The 24,538-nt window shown below is 39.0% G+C and overlaps 2 protein-coding genes across 2 annotated transcripts in view; one reads left to right on the top strand and one right to left on the bottom strand.

Moving 5' to 3' along the window:
* Positions 1 to 1,366, top strand: part of msh2 (mutS homolog 2 (E. coli)) — an 11,285-nt gene extending 9,919 nt beyond the window's left edge. The window contains exons 15-16 of the mRNA XM_037691138.1: positions 881 to 1,056; positions 1,190 to 1,366. Of these exons, the coding sequence (XP_037547066.1) occupies positions 881 to 1,056; positions 1,190 to 1,366 (353 nt within the window). The remainder of the gene's footprint in view (positions 1 to 880; positions 1,057 to 1,189) is intronic.
* A 5,170-nt stretch (positions 1,367 to 6,536) lies between these two features.
* fbxo11b (F-box protein 11b) lies at positions 6,537 to 23,357 on the bottom strand. The gene is made up of 22 exons (XM_037691502.1): positions 23,029 to 23,357; positions 21,868 to 22,031; positions 21,598 to 21,679; positions 21,339 to 21,483; positions 21,117 to 21,246; positions 20,219 to 20,302; positions 19,947 to 20,079; positions 19,693 to 19,799; positions 15,876 to 15,987; positions 13,979 to 14,085; positions 13,743 to 13,880; positions 13,444 to 13,661; positions 12,040 to 12,220; positions 11,756 to 11,878; positions 10,996 to 11,081; positions 10,813 to 10,889; positions 10,589 to 10,732; positions 9,761 to 9,871; positions 9,573 to 9,680; positions 9,384 to 9,492; positions 8,989 to 9,087; positions 6,537 to 7,254 (listed from the first exon to the last, which is right to left on the bottom strand). The coding sequence occupies exons 1-22, from the start codon at positions 23,114 to 23,116 to the stop codon at positions 7,125 to 7,127; spliced, it is 2,676 nt and encodes an 891-aa protein (XP_037547430.1). The 5' UTR covers positions 23,117 to 23,357; the 3' UTR covers positions 6,537 to 7,124.
* Between the last annotated feature and the right edge of the window lie 1,181 nt (positions 23,358 to 24,538).

The raw sequence follows: 24,538 nt of genomic DNA, 5'->3' as shown, positions 1-24,538 counted from the left end.
TGTCCAGGAGCGTCGTGACAACGCAGCGCGTTAACATCATAACCGGAAGATGTCTGTAAATTTCAACTAAATATCAGTCTTTGGTTATCCCGTGCGAATGTGCCACATAAAAAACAGATGTTGGGAAGTAGTTTATTGATTACACGTGGTCCTTAGGTAAAACTAATCCCGTACAAATAGGGCTTAAGTCGCATCAGTCAAAAAAATCATCACGAAGAGAAAAAAAACATATGAATCGCATTTATTAGGCGCCACTGCTGCCCCCTGGGAAACGTGGACCGGTGTCGTGCCAAAAATCGATTGGCGGCTTCTGTAGCGCTCACGTGAGATCTCACTGTTGCATTTCTTCGAAATTTAACAACATGCTGGGAGTCTTATTTGACAGTGAAACTTGTTTTTGTTACATTTTTCTTAGCTCAGTAAAACGAGCTGCACTTGATTTGTGCTCATAAAAACAAATTTTGAAAAATAAATTTGGTCTGGGGTGGCCTGTTAGGGTAAGCTTGAGATTTTGCTTTGATGCTGAGCTGACAGAAAAGGGTTCAGTTAATAAATTATATATATATAAATAATGCTAAGATTCATCGAGGAAATGCATATTGCCAATTTCAGATAAGATCTCGATTCATTCTTCTCATCTACTACACCAAGCATCTGTAAAATTAACTGTTATGACCATTTTTGTGTTTGCTAAGCTTCATTAGTTGTGGCAGCCATCTTGTATCGGGCCGTCTCCAACAGTAAATACTTTGTAAATGTACATCCAAGTTCTCGTCAATAGGAAAAACAATGAATTTCTTCTCCTACTTGATAAATTAGGTCTGAATAAATGTTCCTGACAGTTATTTCTCTGGGGTAACTAACTGAACTGCGTCTTTAGGTGTGTGCGACCAGAGTTTTGGAATCCACGTCGCTGAGTTGGCGTGCTTCCCTGCGTCGGTGCTGGCGGTGGCAAAGGAGAAGGCGGAGGAGCTGGAGGAGTTCCAGGAGCCCGCAGGAGATCATCTGAAGCGGGAGGACGAGCCAGAGGCCAAGAGACGGCGGATGGACAAACAAGTAGGACTTAAGTTTGAATGAGCCGAGCTGTGAATCATGACCTCATGTTTTGTTGTGGTTGAGATCTCGAACATTAAATATTGACTGACGAGCAGCGTTTGTTCTTAATGTCCATGTGCTGACGTTTTTTCAGGCGGGAGAAAACCTGATCCAGGACTTTCTGCAAAAGGTGAAATCTCTCCCTGTTGCCACCATGACCGAGGAGGAGGTGAAGGAGGAGCTCAGGAGGATGAAGCAGGAGTTGATCACCAAAAATAACCCGTACGTCCGTGAGCTCCTCGCTCGCTGTGTTCCAGTGAAAACTGCGTAATTTTTACTCTCGTTGTTCTCGTAAAACTCGTGTACTGTACTAAACTGGAGCTCCTACACTGTATAGTTTTCCAATAAAGAATTGTTTCTTATTGTGACTCTGATTGAAGACTAAAGGACATTCTGGGGTTTCAAACGTGGTTTTATCATCTGAGCGGTGTCAAAACAAGCATGTCTTCATCTGACTGAGATTTCTAAGAACTTCATAATGTGAGAGCAGCCATGTTTGGCCGCTCGACCCACTTCTCTGCTCACTGTTACTGATGTATTCATGTCGGGTGTTCTGCTCCGAGGCTTGTGTTCTTGGCTCTGCTCGTCACATTTGATAAAACTGCAGCACGGGTTTTGCTGTGTGTAATTCAAGTTTTCCCCCAGAAGAAGTCATCTGGCGCACAGAAGAGATTTATTTGTGTCCAGTTCAACACAATGACTCCTGAGAAAGTGTTACACCTGGATTTAGGACTTAATCTAGTCTGATTCCCTCAACTTTGATATTTGATCATTTGTGGGGACTTCCTGAAGACAGCCCCCTGTTGTTATCCACCTGAAGAAGTTCTTACTCTTCCTTCAACTTTAATGCGGTCTGAACCACAACGTGTTCCCCCACAAACGTTATATCAAAACGACCGGCTCGGCACCGTGATGTGTGCTATTGCTTTCAATGGCGTTTCGAGTTACCATGGCGACATAATTTGCAAACAAAGACGCCATTTTTTCTCGTTGAAAATCACAGAATTAACGGCATCTGCCATGTTGAGGTCGCATGACCTGGAGGAGGGAGGTGTCTGAACAAAACCCCGATCAAGATGGCTGCAACAGCTAAATCAAAATTGTAGATAACTCAATCATATGAGATATTGGGAGAGTTCTACATTCCTAATGCAAATTAAGAATCAAAGATAGCCAACTTGACTAAAAGGGAAAAAATACCAAAAAAAAGCCATTTTAAAAGATGCTGAGCTGAAATTTGGTGTGGTGCCCGACAGCGTTGCACAACACACTCTGAAATCAAATGTAAAAGTGCAAGATGGCCGCCAAAGCTAATTTCAAATAGACAAAACTCTGCCATTTTTAGAGCCATTCGGCTGAATTTTGTATTGGTAGCTGAGAACGATCCCTAATAAACTGATGGCAAATCAAAAATCTGAGTTGGACACCCGAGCTAAAAAGGAAAAATACTACAGATCAGTCATTTTTACAGATAATAGTAATAACTGAGAGCAATGCCCAACACACTGTACCACTGTCGAATCAAAAAATAAAAAATGGCCGCCACGTGGCAGTCCTCATCAAAGTTTCTCCAGGAACTTTCTGTTTGTTTTTCTCTATTAAAGGCTGAACTTGGAGCAGACCAGAAGATGGCCAAATCTTGTCCTGGTTCCAGTTTTGCTGATAAATTACTGATCTTGTCCCAGGTGTCCACATAAATTCAAGATTTATTTAATTTTTTCCCCCTCAGGGTCATCTTTGTTGCTGGCTGCATTTGACACTGAAAACTAATCGACCTTAGAAAACAAACAAAAAAACTACAAGTCATTTTACAGATACTGGGCAGAAAAAGGATCTGTTTGTAGCTGAAAATTATTCGCAAGTCCAAGCATTACCCAGTGCACAAAATCAAATCTTAGGCATCAGTCCTGCTTGTCTGTTAGCAAAATTTCTCATAAAACAGTTGAAACTAATGGAGTGCACATCTAAAACTCAACTTTTGAAGTCAGCTCTGTCACAGCTAACAGACCAAACATAAAGGGCTCAGTTTTGCAGATATTTAGTGATAGTAGCAGAGAATCATTAAACGTTCTCTGAAAGCTAACATCTTGTGAGATCTCGCATTAGATTGTGCGTGACGTCTACAGGGTTTGACCAAGACGGCTACGACGCCCTCCCTTCTCAGAATCTTAATTTGAAACAGATATGCTAGGCCTTTAACTAATCCTGCTGCCTTTGGGTCAAAATGTTTCAGATTCATTCAAGTTTTGTGGTAAATCGGAGTCACACCTTGGATTTTAATAGCACACGCTGCACTCAAGCCGCTGAGAACTGAGGTTTACAGCTCGATGGAAAAAAAACTTGTTTAAAATGGTGCCGTTGACCGTGTCGGTGCAAACACGTGATCAGCTGATCGAGGTTTCCAAGAAACCCACCATTATAAAACGTTCTCAACTGGACCAGGCGTGTCCGCAGGCAAAACCACCAGCATCATCTGGTCACGTCAAAGTCATTCATGTCGCGCTGGCTGGTGTCAAACTCGTGTTCTGCACAGATTCCTCTGCTGGTCACGTTAAAAACAAATTACAACACGAGTTTGACCTCGTGTGGAGGTCAACCCCTATAGATCGAGAACCACACCAACTTTTAGTTCTTCCGAGTTTGTGTGGCTTCTGTTTTTCTATTTAAAAAACAAACTACACTTTTACTGCCATTATAAATCAATCATGGTCAGTATTACTGGTAATTGGCCTTTTGTGACACTAAACCTTCCCAGTTCTGTTAAATCCATCGACCACCAAGAGCAGGCCGTCCTCACAAATGGAAACCGAGCAAGAAGGTGAATAGTGACACTCCTGTGGTTGCGCTGATGGAGTCACAAGCTTCAGCAGGTGAGACGGGAGAGACTGCGAACAACAACCGTTTCTCTCGTTCTTTACAAGTCAGCTTTATGGGAGAGTGGCGAAGAGGACGACAGCATGGAGGGGACTCCATGGTCAAGTGGAGGAAATTTGTGGTTTGAGACCAGAGTGAGGTCTATTTGGCCATCAGACACACAAAGTCAACTGTGAAGCACGGTGGTGGCAGCATCATGCTATGATGTTAATCAGTTACAAGGTAAAATGAATGCTGCAAAATATAAAGCTATCCTGGAGGATAATCTGATGTCTGCAGAAGAATTATGGCTTGGGAGGGTTCTTTTCCAGCAAACGAAAACCTAAAGCGCACAAGGATGATACATGGAAATGGTGAATGTTCTGGAGTGGCCCAAACCCAGATCCATTAAAGAATTTGTGTTTGTTCATGGCTGATCCCCCCACAACCTGAGCAATTTTGTAAAAATCAGACTTGCTCAATCAAACCAGGATTAGGCGCTTGTCTTAAATGACCTGACAGGACTGTGTAGTTATGCAGTCGTTGAAATCGATTTACTCTGTAGAAGTTTAATTTCCCTTTGATGATCAAGTTATTTATAAAATAAACTCGTTAAAAATGTGAATTTATATTGACCATGACTGGTTTATGACAGCAATAAAAGCATAAAACATCCAATGGGAGATCCATGACGTCAGGAAAAAGTGATGAAATGCTGCCACCTGCTGGTTTAAATTGAGCTCTGCTATAAACATTTTTTTTTTTAACAGTAATCTCATCAGCTGGTGGTGAATTCAGATGTAATTGGTACTATTCTAAAAAGTAACTGCATGAAACACATTTCATACACAATCCATACCACTTTGGAACATTTAACGCAAGTTCTCCGTTTTTGTTATTTTCAGCAGTTATCCATGTATGAAGCTCAAGTTGCTGTCCAACATTTTTTGTTGCACCGCCTTGGCGTGAAGCATCTTTTACACCAAAATGTACGGCTCGACTGGAAATCATTTGGCTTTTGGCAGCAAAGCGTTGCATAATGTTCGCAAAAAAACTGCAAACAGATAAAGAGATCTATGCGTTTTTAGTGAAATACTATAAAAAATAACTACTCAGCCTTTAGACACGAGTACCAGAAAGTTGGGCTTTACGCGTCTGAACGGACGTTTTATACGTTTTAAAGTTTGGACTCTATCATTTTTAGGATTTAATTTTTCTCCCCACAGAATGTGCAACACTTGATGTCACGCTATCTTTTGTTGTCTCAGCCTCGCATTAAAACGTGGGGATTTTTGTCTCGTTTGATCTAATGTGACTCTTCATGCCATAGGACCTACGGATTTCTCTCGAAGATCCAGTTATACTCGATATTTAACTCAAAATATCAAAACTAGATGTGAAGGATTCTCATCTACCGGTATATAAAACGTAAAGTCATGTAGGACTACTAGTCTTCTGTCACCGTTTAAGAAATTTAAGACAACTTTGTTTTCACGCAGCGATTGAGCCTCATTTTCTGTTCATTTGCTCTGCTCTTCATTAACTTGGCAGTCAGGGAGTAACAGTGGTTACCATGGTGATCATACTGAGCACCTTACAGATTTAACTTAAAAAAAAAAAAAGTTTCTTTAAACCTCTACCACTTTTAGCAAACAGAGGTTGCATTTCTTCAGAAATGTCCTTGCAACAGTGACATCTAAAATTTTCAATTAATTCAGCAAAATGACTCAATCCTATAGATTTCTGAAAACAATTAAATCTCTGAAAATTATAGTTTAGTGGTAAACAGTCTAGTTTTTAAGCTTGTACTTGTTATAACAGTCAAACTGAATCTTTTGTTCTTCAAATTAACCCCCCCCCCCCCTCCCCCCCACAAAACTGCATCTCATCAAGAGAAAATAAAAACACACACACCTTTGATCTAATAAAGTTTTATTTTCTTAGAAATGGCAAGTTTTCGTTTTTTTCTTTTGTCTTTCTAAGAAACTATACCCCTTTTTGAATTCCAACTAGCATCTACATAATGGTTATTGAATACTTCACAATATATTAAGTCTAGATGTTATGATACATGCATACGATTCAGGCTGCATGAGGAGCCAAAGTCACCACGATACACTGGAGGAGGGGAGGACAGGGGGACGACTGCAGACGGACTGTAGTTCCAGTTAAAAGGAGCTCGGTTGCCTCCTGTTTGAAACCCTCTCCACAAAACACTGACTGGATCAACATATAAACGCACTCTCACGCACACAACTTGCACTGTACACAACACACATTTACACATCTCTGTACAACCGTGGAGCCACTCCACCCGTCATTTAAACCAACACACAGGAGAGGGTTTATAGTGTTTAAACGAGTTTCTCTTTCACAGAAAGAATTTCAGCACTGGGACGTTGGGAGTTCCTGCAGTTCGACGAGGTGGGGGGGGTGGGGACGTTAAACCAAAGAAAAATAATAATAATTATAATAATATATAATAAAATAAAAGACATTCAAATACAGTCAGCTTTTTTGCTTTAAAATACAAAACTACATGAGAAAGAATTGAAATAATTTCAATATCAGAACATTTTTTTCTTTTCTTTTTTTTTAAAAAAGGCCCAAGTGCTCCATCAGTCACACAGTTATGTTTTTTTTGTTGGTTTTTTATCCACACAGCGTGACATTCACACATCCATTGCCAAGTTACAACTGTCTGAGCATCCGGTAGGGACGGCAGCTGCGAGGAAGCAGGAAGTCCCTTTTTTTTGACAGCAGTTGTCAAGAAGAACAAGAAGAAGAGGATAAACCGAGGGGAGATCTTCATACTTCAAGTACCAGCTGACTTCATCAGGCCCTCTCAATGAAGCCCTTCTATTCCCATCTTCTTAGTTTACAGACTGCAGTAAGAAATACTCCAGGGAGGAATCTCTTCAGGCCGTTCTGTCAGTTTATCTTCAGCTCCACCGCCTCCCTCTACTGACCTGCAGCAGCAAGTCCGGCTGCAGCCAGAGGAAGCTGCTTCCTCTGCAGCCTCTTCCACTGCGACACCGTCCGAGAGCGCCGCAATCGGAGTCTCTCTGGGCTCTTATAGCTGCAAGTGGATGCGTGCATGGTACTGTGTGTGTGTCTGTGTGCAACGTAACGTGTTTTGTATGCTTATCTGAGGGCGTTCACTCAACCGCACGCCTTCAGTTATGCTGCAGCGTGTTGGACTCGATGGGCGGCGCCGAGTCATACAGAGTGTCCGTGTCATGCGTGGGTTCTCCGGCCAGCGTGCACGGGTTGGACAACGTTCCCGCTCCGCAGTCACAGAAAAACCTGGAGCACATCACACATAAGGGTAAAAACATTTAGAACAAAACTAATTAAATACCTTTTTTTTTTTAAATGGCGACTGACTGAAAAAGGTATTACTGACCTCTCTCAAAAAAATTGTGTACGACATAAAACTTCTCGCTTCATCTTTTACTAAAAACAATAAAAAAAAAAAAATGTTCTTGTAATTTTGAAAGTGCTCATCCAGCAACTGATCCAACGCTTTTAGGAGTTTTGTTTGAACATTTGGTGAGTTTTTTTTTCTTTTAATTTTATTTACATATTTTACAAGAAATTAAATATTCCATATTACAAGCATCTTCCCATTTTCCAGTCTTTATCAACTGCGGCCATTTTTAAATTGGACAAATACTTATTTACTGTGGAACCCCCACACAAACTGATAGAACATTCTTGTTAGTTTTCACTTAACTCACAAGTATCGTAGCATCTCAATAACCTATATTAGTAAAGATGAGAACTATATTCATTAGAACCAGGGGAGCTTACAAGGAGAAAAAGTAAACAATAATAATAAAAACAGGGGAAGAGGGAAAAAGGAAAACAGTATTACATCATTCACCAGTTGGGGGAGAAGTCGTGACAGAAGTTATAAAAATCTGGCTCTAGTTGGGGTTACATGCTTTATCCACTTGTTGCAAAATCGATCAAATTGATCTCTTTGGATATTCAGGATATAAGTTAACTTTCCCATCTTGAATATTTCCAAAGTAATATCCAACCACCCTTCCACTGTAGGGGTTGGGTGGAGCCATTTTCTGGTAATATTTTTCTTGTTCACCACTAAGAGGGTCTGCAACAGTTTCCTGTTCCATGATAGCAACATCAGCAAAGTAAAGAGTCACAAAAGTCGATGGTATTTCAATTCCAAAAATAATAAATCAAATTTAAAGGTTTTATGAATGTCTCTCCAGTAAGTACTCAATTTAGGACACCCAGAACATTTGGTAACGACTGGCTTCTGAGCCATATCATCTCCAACATATCCATGTCTTATTCTTATATTTGTCCTGTGCTCGTGTCCTAAAGTATTTAGTGTTTCCATTGAGTTTTACTCCTTGAACTGGACTGTTTTCAGTTTCGTCTCCTTTACATCTTTTAAACCATGATTCCTCATAGCCTCAAATCAAAGGAACAAACATTATGTCAACACATAACTTGGAGCAGAAATAATCTAGTCATAAATACAGTTTGTAAATTTCTTATTACATTTATGATTGTGATGGGCATAAATGACTTTGTTTTATTAAATAGGCAATTCACAAATCAACAATTTTTCTTGTCTGAAAATACATTTCTAGAGCATCCCCCAAAACTCGTCCAGTTTCATCCAACAAAATAAAGTCCGGTCCTCTGGACGGATTCTTCTTGTTGAAACGTTTCGTCTTTTATCCAAAACACTTCAGTCAGTCTGAGGAGCTGCGACAAACCCAGTCTTATAAATAGCACCTTCTCATCCACAAAGTGTCCAGTTTCATGGCTCTTTATTTATTTATATTTTTTAGCAAACAGACTGTGTGCCATTTTAACTAAAATTGAGTTAACCCCAAAATATTCCTCATGGATAAGAAGAACTAATGTTTGAGACCCCTTTGACTCCCCCTTTAAAAGAATACAGCAGAGTTATTTTCTTTGAGGGCAAGCTCTAAGGAAACACGCAGTCATGTTTTGTTTCTAATGCGTGACAAAGAAGAAAAACAAGGCGGCGAAGCTTACCGGTCGTGCCGTATAAACTCTACATCATGTCCTTGGTGGCATTTTTTGATACAGTTAACACAGATGGCGTTCCTATCTGTTGTATTACAGGTGTGGCATCTAAAAGGACAACGGAAATCAACATTTTAAACACAGACAAACAGGAATTTGTGTGTATAACATTTTTAATTTATATGTCACTAAACTGGAAATTTATCCATTTGTTTTACATTTCTCACTTGTTTGAACTAGTTCATAGTTCATTCACAAACGTCTTAAAATATCTCTAAATTAGGAGGAAACAAACTATAAGCGACAACATCTAATTTTACAGCAAAATCTACTGTAAAGCTGTATATTATCAGCACAGTACCACAGTAAATCTTCAGCTTTTACATAAATGTTCAAAAGTTTACCTGTAGAAGTCGTGCATTGGGTAACTGGTGTAGCTTGAGATCTTGTAGAGACACTGTCCTCTGCTCACTGCCTTCTCAATGGCATCCTGATTATGTTGAATTTTGTTATCTGATACAAATCAGATGAAGGTGGTTAGTGAGCCGACGTGCGGCTGAGCCAACACTAAAGTCCACCAATCAGACGCTCACCTTTCATAGTGACGTTGACTCCTGAGGCCAGAAACAGGCCCCCAAAGCGGTTATTGAAGATCTGGTTGCCCTCCAGAGTCGCAGTGGCATGGTTAGTGATTTCAATACCTGGATTAAAAAAAGGCAAACGATCTGATAAAAGAGAAAAACTGAAACCTTATCGGTGCTCTTCAGTTTGTAAAGCTTACCCGCTGCGAAGCCGTCAAAAATACGGTTCTTGCGGAGTATTGGATGGCTGTTGGTGCTGATGAGCACACCAGCCTGAGCATTCCTGAAAATGTCATTCTCTTCCAACAGACCTGCAGGTAACAAGTTCATCATGAGCTTTACATGTACAGATGATCTTTCTGATAATAAGGATAAAAAAAGAGATGGCCATTGATTTTAGAAAAGACTTCAGTTGCCACTCCTGTGGTCATTAACGGTGAAGCTGCTGAGGCGGTGCATCAATAAAAATATCTGGCAATTGTTCTTGATGACAAACTGACCTTTGATGCACATGTGAACTCACTTTGTAAGAAGACCCAGCAGAGAATGTATTTTTACTGGAAGCTCTGTGGTTTTAATGTTGATTCTACTTTTATGAGAATGTTTGATTGTCTCTTTAACTTTTACCTTCATTTGTTGGTTTGGATTGTTAACGTGCAAGAACAGGAACAAACTCTCGGGATGTGCAGTAAAACTGCTGGTACAGCCCTACAGGACGTCACTGACCAACACAAGGCGAGGTCAGTGAACAAGGCCAGGCCGATTCTGGCAGATCCTGATCACCCACTCCATGGTGAGTTCAGGTTGACTCCACCTGGATGCAGATACCAGCTGCCCAGATGTTTGACGAACAGACTAAAAAACTCATTCATCCCTGTCGTGATCAGGCTTCTCAACAAACAGCGATGATTTCAGTAGTTATTTTAGCGTCTCAATGTTTTGTGCACCTACTACTGACTGCGAAACAAATTGACCCTTGGGGATAATAAAGATTCTTGAACTTGAATAGGCATTATTTGTTAAAGTACCTCTGCCTCCGTTAAAAATGCAGATGCCCCCGTCTCTTCCATCGTGGATCTTATTTCTTCGCAGGGTGGGGTTGCTGTCCGTCTTGATCCACACACCAGCCATGGCATTGTCGAAGATCTCGTTGTCCTCGATTAGGCCCAGACCTGCGAGGCGACATCAGGAGTAGACAAGGAGCTAACTACATAACCACCAAAATAATGCAGAGTCAAAGGGAGATACAAACCTGAGTTGTAGACTAAAATCCCCCCGTTCTGGCCTCCCCATATCTTGTTGCGTCTGATCTTTGGGTTGCTCCCCGTTCTGTGAAAATTAAAATCCTTCATAAATGTTCATCCTAAGGTTTTTTTAAGCAAAAGATTCTGTTTTAAAATGTTTGCCTTTCATTAAGTTTGGAAATGGTTATTACCTTATTTGGACACCAGAGTACATATGATTGTAAATATCATTGTCTTCCAGCACACCGTGACCGTTGTCATAGAAATATACACCAACCTGCAATGGACAAGAAAAGAAGATATTTTAATAAGATGACAAAGAAACATTAAAACTGATTTAAGATGTGTGATCACAATAATGTAAATCCATGTCATTTTCCCCTAAGGTTATCATGTTAAGATGATAAAGTAGTTGTAATTGGTTTGAAAAAACATGGCATCGGTGTGTCCCTAATGCCCCATTTACACTGCTCCTAATCAGCCCCAACTCTGCTCAGCCCTGCACACCTCTGCTCAGCTCAGCCTGGATTTGCACCTGCACTTTAGGACCAATTCTGGAGGCGTGTCCAGAATCCAAGTCCTGCTAATGAGAGTTCTGCGATGAGTTACTCAAAGCAGTCTGCCCCTCAGATAAATAATATTAAATTATCTTTATATATGAATGTTTCTGTTCAGTGCCCTGAGAGCTTCTGTTGTGACTTGGCGCTGTATAAATAAACTGAATTGAATTAAATCTGATGAACCAGATCCTACAAAAACATTTATATTTGAATCTCAAAAAGTTAAGTTTGGTCCTCTGGACGTTCAAAAAACAAAACAAAAAAATGCAGAAACGTTTCTTCTCTCATCCGAAAGACTTCTTCAGTCTGAGGTGCTGTATTCAGCTCATAAAAAGCTATTTATAAAAGACTGAGGCTTATTAGGGGCAGTGCAAATGGGGCACAACTGTACCTGTTTGCCACTGTGGATGCGGTTCTTGCGGAGGACAGGAGTGCTGCCTGTGGTCACCCAGACTCCAGCCAACGTGTTGCTGTAAACTTCATTTTCCTCAATCACTCCCTGGCCTTTCTCGTGCTAAAAGAACAAAAGAGAATATTTAACAGGGCTGTAAAAGAAGGTGTTTAAGCTTTCTGTAGCACTGAAAATGTATTGATTCCAACTACATAGTAGATCACATGTTCCAGTCTACCTGGAGGATCGTTTTTGGAAAGTATGAACAGAAAAAGTGTATTTACCACATAGATGCCGCCATGCTGCCCATCGTGGATTTTGTTATGCCTTACAATGGGACAGCTGTTGGTTCGGATCTGGATTCCAGCCAAGGCGTTACCATATATGTCGTTACTCTCTATTAAACCTCGCCCGTCACCAAATATGTACACTCCTCCTTGGTTACCGTTGAATATAGCGTTTCCCCTGAATACAAAAACAAAAATATTGAGCTTTTAAAATGACATGGTTCGCTGTCATCTTGTAAAGGATATAATGAGTTATGTTATTGAACGAGTTATTTGAATAACAGGAGACAGTTTGTACAGGTAAACGATGTAAGATCTGAATTTTGTGTTAATAGATGGAGTCCCTCAAGGCTCTGTGTTGGGACAAAGTTGTTTAATTTGTATGTGAATGATCTGGTTGATGTGTCAGGGCTTTTTTCAAGTGCGTTTTATTTGTAGATGATACCACATTTTTTTGTTTGGGTGAAGATATTGAACGGATGTTAGAAATGATACAGGCAGAATTCGTAAAAACACAAACTTGGTTCCAACTTAAGTTGTCATTACATGCGGAAAAAACTACATGATAATTAGTACTAAAAATAAAATGATCAAAGTCCCATTTAAAATTGACAGTATTGAAATTCATAGTTATTGAAATAAAATGTTTGGGTGTCGTTATTGATGAGAAGCTGACATGGAAATCTCATGGAATAAAGAATTAAGAATAAAAATAGCAAAATCAATTGCATTACTGTATAAAGTAAAACTTTTGAATGACAAAGCTTTGCATATATTGTATAATGTAATGATTGTCCCATATTTAATCTGTTGTATTGAAGTTTAGGGAAAAGCATGCAAAACAATTACAAATCCTATTTTTATTTTACAAAAAAAGAGCTATAAGAATTATTAGTAGGAAATGCTATGGTCACTCAACAATTATATTATTTCATCAATTGAAATTATTAAAAAACATTACTCCCAAATATTCAATTAAAATTTGTAAAAAAAAAAAAAAAAAAAGGTCATTCTAACCTTATGTGAATGGAAATGTTTGTAAAACCTCAATTTAGAACTAGTCTGAAGGAGCTGCGTTGTAATTCAGGGAACAGGATTGTGGAATTGCCTCGATATCACCATAAAAATTTATAAAACAATTTATATGTTTAAAAAGATAATTAAGTTAAAATTGTTAGGAAAGTATGGTGCCATGTGAAGGATGCCTGATGTTTTTTGCTTTCGCTTTGGGGATTGTTCAAGCCTGAGTTGTTTATTTTATATTTTTTAAATAAGGGGAAGATATAATAATATTCTTCTTTCTGCACCATTTTCATTCAATGTTTTTTCCTTTTTGATGAATTTGTTTCTTTTAAATGAATGAATAAGTAAATAAATAAATCTTGTGAGAAGTGTCCTTACCGTATCGTCGGGTCACTGTTGGATGTGATCCACACACCAGCAAAGTTATTGGCATAGATTTTATTCTCTATAAACTGGCCCCGCCCCTTCTCATGGACGTAAATGCCTCCCGTTTGGCCGTGGTGGATCTCACAGCGGACAACCGTGGGGTTAGCGTATGCTTTCACCTCAAAGCCAGCTATGCGATTTCTATGGATGTTGCAGTTCTCAAAGTAACCCTGAAATACAGAATAGACTGATTAGATAAACTGAGGCGTTTCAAGAGACATTTAAGATTTGACAGAGATGGCAGTCGTTACCATGCCATGATCGAACGTGAACACCCCTACATCTCGTCCGTGGTGAATGTGGTTACGTCTAATGATGGGATTCCCATGGTTTTTCACCCAAATTCCTGCTAGCGCATTGTTGCTGATTTCATTATCTTCATAAATGCCCTGCAGGAAAACGAACAGATAGAAGCAAAGAGAATGTAAGTAAGTTTGATTAAATGTGTATTTGTTGCAAATACAAGATAAACTGTGTTTAATCTTACCTGTGCATGGTCTGTAATGTACAGACCTACATTCTCACAGTCACTGATGTTGCAGTGTTTGATCGTTGGACAGGCACCCTGTCCACTCACACACACAGCTGAACCCACTGAACACAAAAATACAAACAAGTGTCACACAAAAGTGAGGCACAAACTGTAAAAATAATCCATTTACAAAAATAAACCGCATGATATGAATGTCAGCTTATATAAGAACCTAACATCGGCAGCTTTTTCTTTCTTTTTCGAGGACCAATATTTTAGGCCAATTTAGCTGTCTGGGGACATATCGGTGATAATTGTCCCATCATGTGCTGATATAAGATAAGAAAATAACTTTATTGATCCCACAGGAAATTGTTGTGCCAGAGTTTCAATACAAAGGAACATACACAAGGAATCACACAAGATATAAAGACAAAGATATAAACACTGGGAACGAGCCATGTCCTTTCTTGCAAAAAGTGTAATCGTACAATGTATCCAGCAGAGGGCGCATGTGAACTATTTCAAGTCATGGCTGTTCACTTTAACTTTCACTTTCAGCACAGCCGAATCAGGGAGCAATACTGCGTAGTGTATTTGGCTGAACAGAGCATGGTAAGTAAAATAAATCAACAATAATAAATTCTCTTCAATCCTCCAACCCGCATGTCATTAGCTATGTGCCTCTCAAGTTAGCAAGCTAACGTTTAGATAACCTAGCATAGGCCATTGACTTGTAAAACTTTAGTCAGAACAATAAATCTAACATAGAGGTAAAATATATCGGTGTTAGTAACGTTATCTTTGTCGTCCTCAATGAAATACATTGTCTTAAATCTTTAATTCTCTGCAAAGAAAAAATAAACGCTGCTGCGGTCGATAGTCACGTATGATGAAGGCCTAATTGCTGTGTAAACAACAAACAGGGAAGAGCGTTTAATTTATATTTATGTAACACACTTAACTTTTATGGTGAATAGTGGAGGAAAGAAAATGTGAATACACATTAGGAAGACTATTTCAAGACTTCAAATGTTAAAACAGATTTAAAAAGTAGCCGTTTACTTAGAATCGTGGGGGTGGACAAAAGTGAAAAAATTTCAGCCATCATATCGGTTATCTGCATTTGCGTTCACCTCACAATGACGATATAATTTAAGTATTTGTTTTTTAGAGCAGTGGTAATCTACACTGCACTGTTGGGTGTAGGAAAAGACCTGACTTTCACCTCCATTTAGTGACAATTTGTCTTGTTATACACCAGGATCTTTATAGAAATCCTTTTGCAGCATTCCTCAGTTTTGTGCATAAGATGCAAGGCTGGCACCAACTAATCCACATGGTGATATTTAGTCCAACTTTCTTTGCTTATACTTGCAATTGGAGAAAATTTTTGACAAAAGATACTGAAAAAGGACTGCAAACATTTTTATACATCAGATTGATCAACTGCTTTTCAAGAATGACATAATTGGAATTGGAGCCGTCTAGGATTTTCTTCAAAAAGGCAAATAAGCCAAAGTTAAATGTGAAATATTTTTTTAGGTGGGTATAGACCAACTTGAAAACTATGTACATAAATTGCAAAACAAGACATCTCAAATGAAAAATACAATGATAGGCACCATGCAATAATCTAGTATTGTAGTAATTTAATTAATTATATCTAAATACACCAAATAAATTGAATAAAACTCAGGTTTCAGGGCTAAAGGAAAACATCTGACAATAGAAAGTTCAAATCCCCCTACAAAATTGTGTTTGACAAAAAGTGACCGAACAACAAGAGCTATGCGTGTTATGTTAAACCGTTTAGGATTTATTTGTGTAAATACTGCTTTTGTAAAGTCTGAGTTTAAAGAAAGGCATTCATGTACATATTCACATTAAAACGAGGGTTAGTGTGCAGTACCTGTGCATGTGGAGCGGATGGTACAGTGGTCGATGTTTGGGCTGCAGTTGACTGTGATCTCCAGACAGTGGTGAGCGTTATGATGCTGCGCCGATTTATCATCTGGATTAAACTGAAGAAATAAGGAGTTCAGACAGAGACTAAGCTTGTTGACAACACTGTCTTTCCACCACATCCATAAAGCGTCGATCAGGGGTGACGTCACTAGAATTGTGGGGAATTCCCAAAGTCCTGGATGTCGGGCAAACCGCACGACAGACCTCATGTATAATGGACACCTCCAATGCTTATGTCTATGTCAATTTAAACGAAAACAACATCCAAAATTGACGTGGAATATATTGAAGGACAGAGCAACACACAGCTCAAGCTACGGCTACAATGCAGGGGACTAGCAGTGTCTGGCAACTGGCTCCAATTGATGAAAAGATACGTGTGGCGTTTCCTGCGTTTCCGTGCTGATTCGTGCTCTTTTGCCTTGGTGACGGAGCGTGAAGATGACAGAAGATTTCGTGTATGACATATGCCATTGATTAGCCATGTATTGCATAAGCTTTTGATGGCAGGATGAATGATTTTGCCAGTCGCTGCTTCCATTTTTCTTTGTTAGTAGGTGTTCACTGTTATCTATCAATTACTGTGTTTTACTCTATATTTCAAGTGAAAATGTCCTTTAAAAATTGATCAGATCCAAGTTCTTTTATTACCACAATTGATTTTTTTTTTGGTCTTGGAAAGAGAGGAAATTTAAGTTTTCTCCATTTTTTTTTTTTTGCTGATTTTAGAAATAAACCACTTTGACTGCTTTTATAATACTCCAGGTAGAGAATGCTAGGATTTATGATGGTGTCTTTTCTCTCTAGTGTTTTTAAAAATATGATCCTGCCATTTAGTATTCTTGTTTACATTCGTCTAGTCGAAGTCACTACGGCCACAGAGTCGAATCCAACAATCACGTCTCTCTCCGAGTAATCGGCTTTGGAAGCTGCATGAACCATGTAACTTACACGAGGTTGCCAGCACATCGGTTGTTATCATTGCAAGTCCCGTAGCAACAAAGCTTCTTACTCACCATTTTTATGCAGTTTTTAAAAAAAATTTTATCAACGCAAACCACGACTACAGCACTAACTGCATTATACTCCAAGTTCTGTTTGGCCAAAATCCTGGTACTTTCTGATGTTACATTTTGTGTAGAGTTATTATTTTAGTAAACCTGATCTATTAGCTAGCTATTGGGCTCTTTCTACTGGAAGCTGTGATGCCACCATCAATACATCAAGCTAACAATGTCAGGAAATCGCAGTGATAGTTGAACACAGACGGATTTCGTTCAGGTGATGATATAAGAACATTACTATACGTAGTGATATTAAACTTAAATGTAGAAAGTAAGCACACTTTTTAAAATTAAAATGTGAAAAGTTATAAATATGCAGCTGATCTGACAATATAAAAATAAAGTTGGGTGGACATTTTGAGTTATTTTCCCCTGACATTAAAACATGTTGCTTTTTTTCCTATGTTTATAGGTGCATAACAGCATAAAAAAAAAAATATTGAATTAAACAAATAAAACAATTATCCTGTAGAATTGATGGCAGTTTTGTCATCGTGTTCACTGCTCTGCTAACCGAGCAGAAACTTCACTACAATCCTTTTATTTTGACCAGGGGTCGACATAAGAGGTTTGTTTGTACGAGACAACCTATTTTCGTATCGGACAACGGGCGGCTGTGGCTGAGTGGTAAGAGCTATCGTCCTCCAATGCAAGAGTTGGGGGTTTGAATCCACCAGCAGTCACATGCCGAAGTATCTCAGGGCAAGACAATGAACCCCTCGATGCCTCCGATGTGTGTCCCATCCGTGTATGAATGTGATCTTAAGCACCGATTAGTCTCTTTAGAATGATTTGTTCAGTTAGCTTTGTAGAGATCTAGTAGAGTGCTGTATGAATGGGTAAATGAGGACACAGATTCTAGTTTAAAGCGCTTTGAGTATCTTGATAAGATAAAAAGGCGCTATATAAGTACAGTCCATCCATTTACAACCAGATCTCACCTCGAGGTTGTCCGATGGTCAACCAGGTGAAAGACACGTAGACCAAAGTTGTTAAGCGAGAGTGAGGTTGCTGCAATAAGCCTGATAACTGTAAAGTGAAAGTTCTCAGCTTTCAGAAACAGAATTTTTATACTAGCACAAACGATCGCAGTTACAGTAATGCAAAGCGAGCTTTAAAATAAATAACAAAAAGTGATTGTTAAGATGCTCAGAATAAAAGATAAACATTTAGTTGTTAAAGTTCGGGTAAGTTTTTATGTTTACTAATTGATTCAGCCATCAACCATAATTTATTAAGTTGAAAATCTTTGCTTATTAGATTAAATATTGCTATGGGGATTGTTTGTGTGTGTGCTTGTATTGGTGGTTAATTTAAACATTTAAAAGGTTTGCTCTGGACATTAGTGGACAAAGGGTGGACTCATGATTTGTGAAAACAAATGTTTGTACGGAAGCTTGTATTTTGTATTTGTTTGTGTACTTGTTCCATTTTACCTACCTGCTGCTTTATATAGCCCAGATTATAACAAAAACGTGTGTCTCTGTTTAACTTTAATTTCACCCCCAAACTCATGAAGTTTTCTCTGTGAGACGGTCAATTTCAGGTGTTTGTAGTTTATCATAAATATCTGCAAAATTCAATTCTATACTGTGTTTTTAAAAATAACAAGAGGTTGAGCTAAACTTGATTATATTTAGAATCACACAGAGAGGCAAGATCAAATATGAAAAATAAAAAGTATTAAAAGGAGCTGACGTCCTGTAAATATAATCCCCTTGAACTAAACCATTTTAGGGGGAAAATCCATGTCTGGTAAAAAAATAAAAATAAAAACTGCAAAGGACTTCCTGTGTTATAATTTTTAAAACATATCTGACAACTCAATTGAAAATGAAATGAAAGTAAACTACAGAAAAATTGTTAAAACCTGTCTCTTCCTTCAAAATACAGTTGGTCTTGATGGTGCAGGTTAATTTTCTTACAACCTCAACACTTCATTAGAAAACACTATATACTGTGTACATATACTAAGGTCATGTACACAGCACACTCGTCTTTATGTGAAAACCTTTGAGAAGTAACATGTATGCAGTTAAAAAAGGAGCAGGGCAATCGGCAGGTGGAGAAAAATTTTCAGTCAAAAGATTTTTTTCTGCTTTAATCCCTGCTTTAAATATGCTGCGAAGTCTGATGACAAGGAGAATGAGGAAGTTCCACTCCAGCAGCTCCTGAAACAGTCTGCAACTCAGCAGCTTGGACACTCCAAGCAGTCCACAAGATGGCCGACTGAGAACATTTGTATATAACTAAACTTTGTATATAGTGCAATATACTTATTACATTTTTTGCCTTCTTTATTGCAAATGTTGCGGACAACCAAAAATATTGAGGAATGAGACTCTGTCTAGAGGTTGTCCGCTGGACAACCTGGAAAATTTCCTTATGTCAACCCCTGGGTACTAAACCTTTAATAGTAAACCAACTATATTACATTTACCTTATATAGACATAAGTGTTACAGTTTTAGTTGTAAAGCCAAACAACACTACTGTGAGCACATTTTAGTTTTTAGAAATGTAGAAGTTTCTAAATAAGAGTAATGGTTCTTGCTGAATAAATATTAATCACCAGTTAGGTTGGGCTTTTCTACTATATTAATGTTTTTTTTTTTTTCATAAAAGATAATTGTCATTAAACAATTGAAACAACAAATATGCTTGTGAAGTTTGTTTAAAAAAAGAATGCAGAGATTACCTTAATGGTCATGTATCCCACATACGCATCCTCTGATCCCTCCATGAAGACAAACGTTGAATCTCTGGTATTCTCTATTACGACCTTGTCTGCTACTTTACCAGGAGCTGAGGGCAAAGCAGAAACCATTCATTAAATCTCCTTGTACATACGCAGCTGAGTGTGTATCAACCTTCTTAAAAGAGCTATTGATTGCACACAGCAGAGGCATCAAATCTTCAGTATCCCTCAATGACAGAAAGCAACATGCTTACCGGCACCAATCATGGTGATGGGGGACTCTATATAAATCCACTCGTCAGTATAGATGCCAGAATGAACAAAGATGAGACCATCGAAGTGCGCTTCTTGAACGCCACCCAGTGCATCCTCAATGGTGTCATAATACTAAGAGGAAAGAACGCAAACGCTTTGAGATGGAACAAACACACTTGAAATTCATCAGAGAGCAATTTGGAAAAGCAAATTCATGCTTAAAAAAAAAATACTTGATGCAAAATGCCAATAATGAAGGACTTTCTCTTACCAGCATATTATCCCTGCCTTTGTATCTGCCAGGGTTACTGTAAAAATGCTCTGCAAAGCCTGGCTTTACATGGGCACCTTTATACTGCAACACATAAGATATAAAGATTAAGTTGCTGCAGGTTAACAAGCTCTTTATCCAATCTGGCTATCAAACCAATCCTTCTGTCAAAGACAAAACAGCCTAATTCAAAAACTACAAATGATTTAGATGCATTGCCAAGTTTCTGTACACACAGTGTATACATATAACATGTGACTACAAAACCCCCAAATTCCTTAATTATTCCCAAACAAAGGCTTGAAAACTAACTAAAAGCATTATGTAACAGATATATTCTCAGCATTTTTGTTTCCTGTGTTTAACCAGCAGATTTATCAGATGACTTTAAACCAACCATGACACAATACACAGAAACAGGTGCCAAATAAAACACAGATAATGATGTTTTACAACACATTTTGCATTTGTAGGTGTCTTTTGATACTACAGTCTGCTCTTGTCAACCATGAGCCAGTTAGCAAAATGTAGCATAATAAGCTAAACACATCAATGAGTGTTTCTTCTGTATGCAGCTATAACAATGAAAAGGCTTTTTGCCTAATTAACCTCACAAAACCAAACGTATCTTATGTACCTACACAGACTAGTCAAAGTCGAGCTCATTTGCATGGCTCTGTTGAATGTCTAGGTGTAAACTCACAATGAGGAGAAGCATAGATCTTTTAAATCACTGATTAAATTACATATTTTAACCTGAAATTACACCCCAACACCCAATATTACTAATGATAATGGTTCTGCCAGACTATGTATTGCTTTTCAAAACTCAATATTGCTTTTAATGGTTTACTTGCAAATTAAAAACATAAAAGATTAACATGAAAGACCAACTGACCAGCTGCTGGAAGCTCTCCTTCCAAGGGTTTGGATGTTCGTGATCCTCGGGGCTGACCTGGAAGAACCTGCCTGGCTCAGGATGCATCATGGGACGTGTATACTCAAACACCTCCATGTAGAGCCGTTTCCTAGATTGATGAAGAACAATAACAAAATGTTAAGACACGCTGCCGCTCTATTCTTTAATGGTTGTAAGATATGAGCATAAAGCAGCACCCACCATAGGATTGGGTCGTTCGCTAGCTGGCTGAATCTCTTGCACACACAAGCTGCCTGGCAAAGGTCTTGCTCCAGTAAGTAGGAGAAAATCTTCAAAACGACCTCATCTGGAAGCTTTTGCTGCAGATATTGTTCTGCTGGGGCTGCTAAAACACACAACACACAAAACTATTACATAATTCAGACACAAATCATAACGCTTCAAGCACAATAAAGTGTAGAAAATAAAGTAATGATCTAATTAAGGAACTTTAACACACCTGGCAGGTCGTGGGTCTTACCGGACACTCGTGCTCGCTTGGCTCGATGGCCAAAGGCATCTGTTGATGAAGTGGAAGCTCCCTAAAAATGAGGATAAGGAGGACATCAACGTCAAGCCAAGGGAACTATGTGCTTTGTTATTCTAACATCTGTTTAAAAGAGGATCCTTAAAACAAGAAAATCCTGACACACATTTCCACCAGTCAGCCTGCAGACACACAACCTGCAGTGACATTCACATGAAATGCAAACAAGGGCTTCAGTCTAACCTCCATTGGGCCCTTGCTGGGGCAGGCAGAGGCGGTGGCAGAGGCAGCAGCGGTTCTCTTGGGAAGCAGGGTCTTGCGGCGAAGCTGGTAGGGACTGTTCTGAGCACCTGGACCGGACTCCTCAATAGCCATTTCTGCTGCAGCGGCTGCAGGAGCCTCCTCATCTAATAAGGGATTAAAAAAAATAAAAATCTTATGCATAAAATCTATTCAACAGAAACACTAACAAAGCTGCAATTAAAAATGTATTAAAAACACCCTTTTCAGTACATCATACATAGAGTGCTTGCAGAGAAAGGCACAAATAACTGCTTGGCTGTTTTACATTAAGCTCACATGCTCTGTGTGCACACTGCGCATACACTGAGTCTAATAGTTTGTAAGGCAGACAAAGGTTGGTGATTGATAATAGCAGATGCGCTCTCTGCAGCCAAACAGCCTTTCTTCATGGTTAGTTTCTCGCAACACGTATTGGTCAGCATGCATTCGTCTCCTAACCACGCTCGTATGAGGTGCTGTCAAATATGGGACAGCGGATGAAGTCGATTAGACGTGCGGCTAAAGGCTAAAAACTGAACTGCGTAGCTGCTAAATCCGCCGTGTAAACAAATCAAGCCGCGACTAGCACCGGTAGTAAGGGCGCAAAATTAGCTTAAAACTGCAAAGACGAGCACACCGAAATGATCACCCAAATGACACAGCTGATCTGCGTGTGGCCTCTTGAAGCCAGAGCCGCTAAATGCTGGAGCTGCCGATATGTTTTTGTTAACGTTACACCCCAAAAATGGCAGTCCGCAGATTCACGCCCGCAGAACGGGGTTGTGACAGTTGGGAATGCAGCAGCCGAGCGGGCAAGAAGCTTGTGATTAGCGTGTGTTAAGTCGCCCCTTTTGCCTCCAGTTGAGAAATACGAGCCATATATGATGTCCCTGTAGCCACATACGACATTACGAAGACAACCCCCAACCTCCTCCTAACCTCCGATTACTCAAGCCAAACAAAGCGCGGCCTGGCCTGAGCCACGGAGCAAGAAGCCTCGGGTTTTCCTACTAAACCCGCCGCCTTTGGTTCAGCTAAACAAGCTATGGTTACGTAAAGACTGGAATCGCCCGACAAACGGGGCTTTGTGTGAAACCATTAGCTGACCGTGGCCTAGCTTACCTCTGTCCCCGTTGTTTCGTTCGAGCTGCACCGGGCGCGGCCTCGATACTCGCCTCGGTCTCCTGTTGGTGGCTCTGAGGGAGTTCATCTGGGGAGTTGGTTGTCGAAAAATAGACCGCTATCCTCGACCGCCCGCTGCTAAATGTTGTCCTCGACCGAAACTAGCAGCGAGACGACCCTATTCCCAGAGACCCCTAAAACAATTGTGATAAAACCACACCGGTATTCGAGGTGTAATTGTATTTTTTTTTTTCTACGTGGTCTCTCAACTACCCCGTTCCACCGCTCGGTGCCAGCTCTATCTCTCTCTTCGTAGCAGGAGGAGCCATTAACCCACACACAGGAAACAATCGCGAGAGGAATGAAAAAAAGAACAGAACGTCGGCTCGTCCAATCATATTCAGCGTTTCAAAACGTCTCCCTGCTGCAACCAATCAGAATCGTCGTAACAAACGACTCGTCAAACTCTGTCTGTTGGGGTTGGAGTCGGTCAAGCGGTGATTTGATCAATAGTGAGCGTCAGCGGCGCAAATAATTAATTAAATCCCCAAGTTCATATTTAAAATACATGCCTGTGTAAAAAAAATATAATGTGTTCATTGTACAAAAACAAGACAATGAAAGAGTGAAAAAACTGCTAAAATCCAAATAAAAACAATAAAAACTCTTCAGAAAGCCTGAGGATGGATTCTAGAATTTACACAGATAAAGAATTACTTTAATCTAATGCAATTTAGGACATGTAAAGCGTATAAGGTCGTTTAAAGGCAATTTGTAACAGTTTGTATGGAAAAAAACAAAACGTATTTCCCATACTTTGTAAGTAACTTATTACAGTTTGCCATGTTTTGTAAATATACAATTAATAAAGTTGAATGAAGGTGTGCAATTATAGATTTAAAAAAATATATACACTTTAGTGAAGGAGAGATGCAAAGAGGCTTTTAAAGTTTTTCTTAAATTAGTTAGTTTTGTTCTTCATTGTGAAGGGTTGTTTTTCTTTTAATAGGTCCTAAAATTGCAAAGGAATTTTAATTTGTTTTAGCTTAAAAATATATAGATACATGTTTATTTGTTTAAAAAAATAATGTTTCTTGGGCGAGCGTTGTATAAAACTGAAGATTTTTGTGTCATACTTTTGGTGCTGGTGTTGTTACTCCTAAAATAACCACAAGGGGGCGCTATTAAACAGTAAATAATCAGCCAGAATTAGAAAATGAAGGAAATTACATTTCTTTTTTTTAATTTTTTTTTATTTTATCATTGCTGTACAGTCTGAAGAGGTTAAGTAAAATTAAGATTTTTTTTTTGCATCAAGAACTTATGCATTAAATACATCTTATTCTCATCAATTTTTTGTTTTGTGTACATATATTTTCTGACAAAAGATGCTTATTAACCTTTTACACACATATGCACTTTTGTATGAACAATTTTTGAAGTAAACTTGATTAATTCTCTAAATTTATTTTATTTGTTACATTTTAGGAATTATGTCAGGAAGGATATT

This window comes from Nematolebias whitei, chromosome 17 (genome assembly GCF_014905685.2).
Source record: "Nematolebias whitei isolate Nwh7 chromosome 17, NemWhi1, whole genome shotgun sequence".
NCBI lineage: Eukaryota > Metazoa > Chordata > Actinopteri > Cyprinodontiformes > Rivulidae > Nematolebias > Nematolebias whitei.
This window is presented reverse-complemented; position numbering and strand designations above follow the sequence as displayed.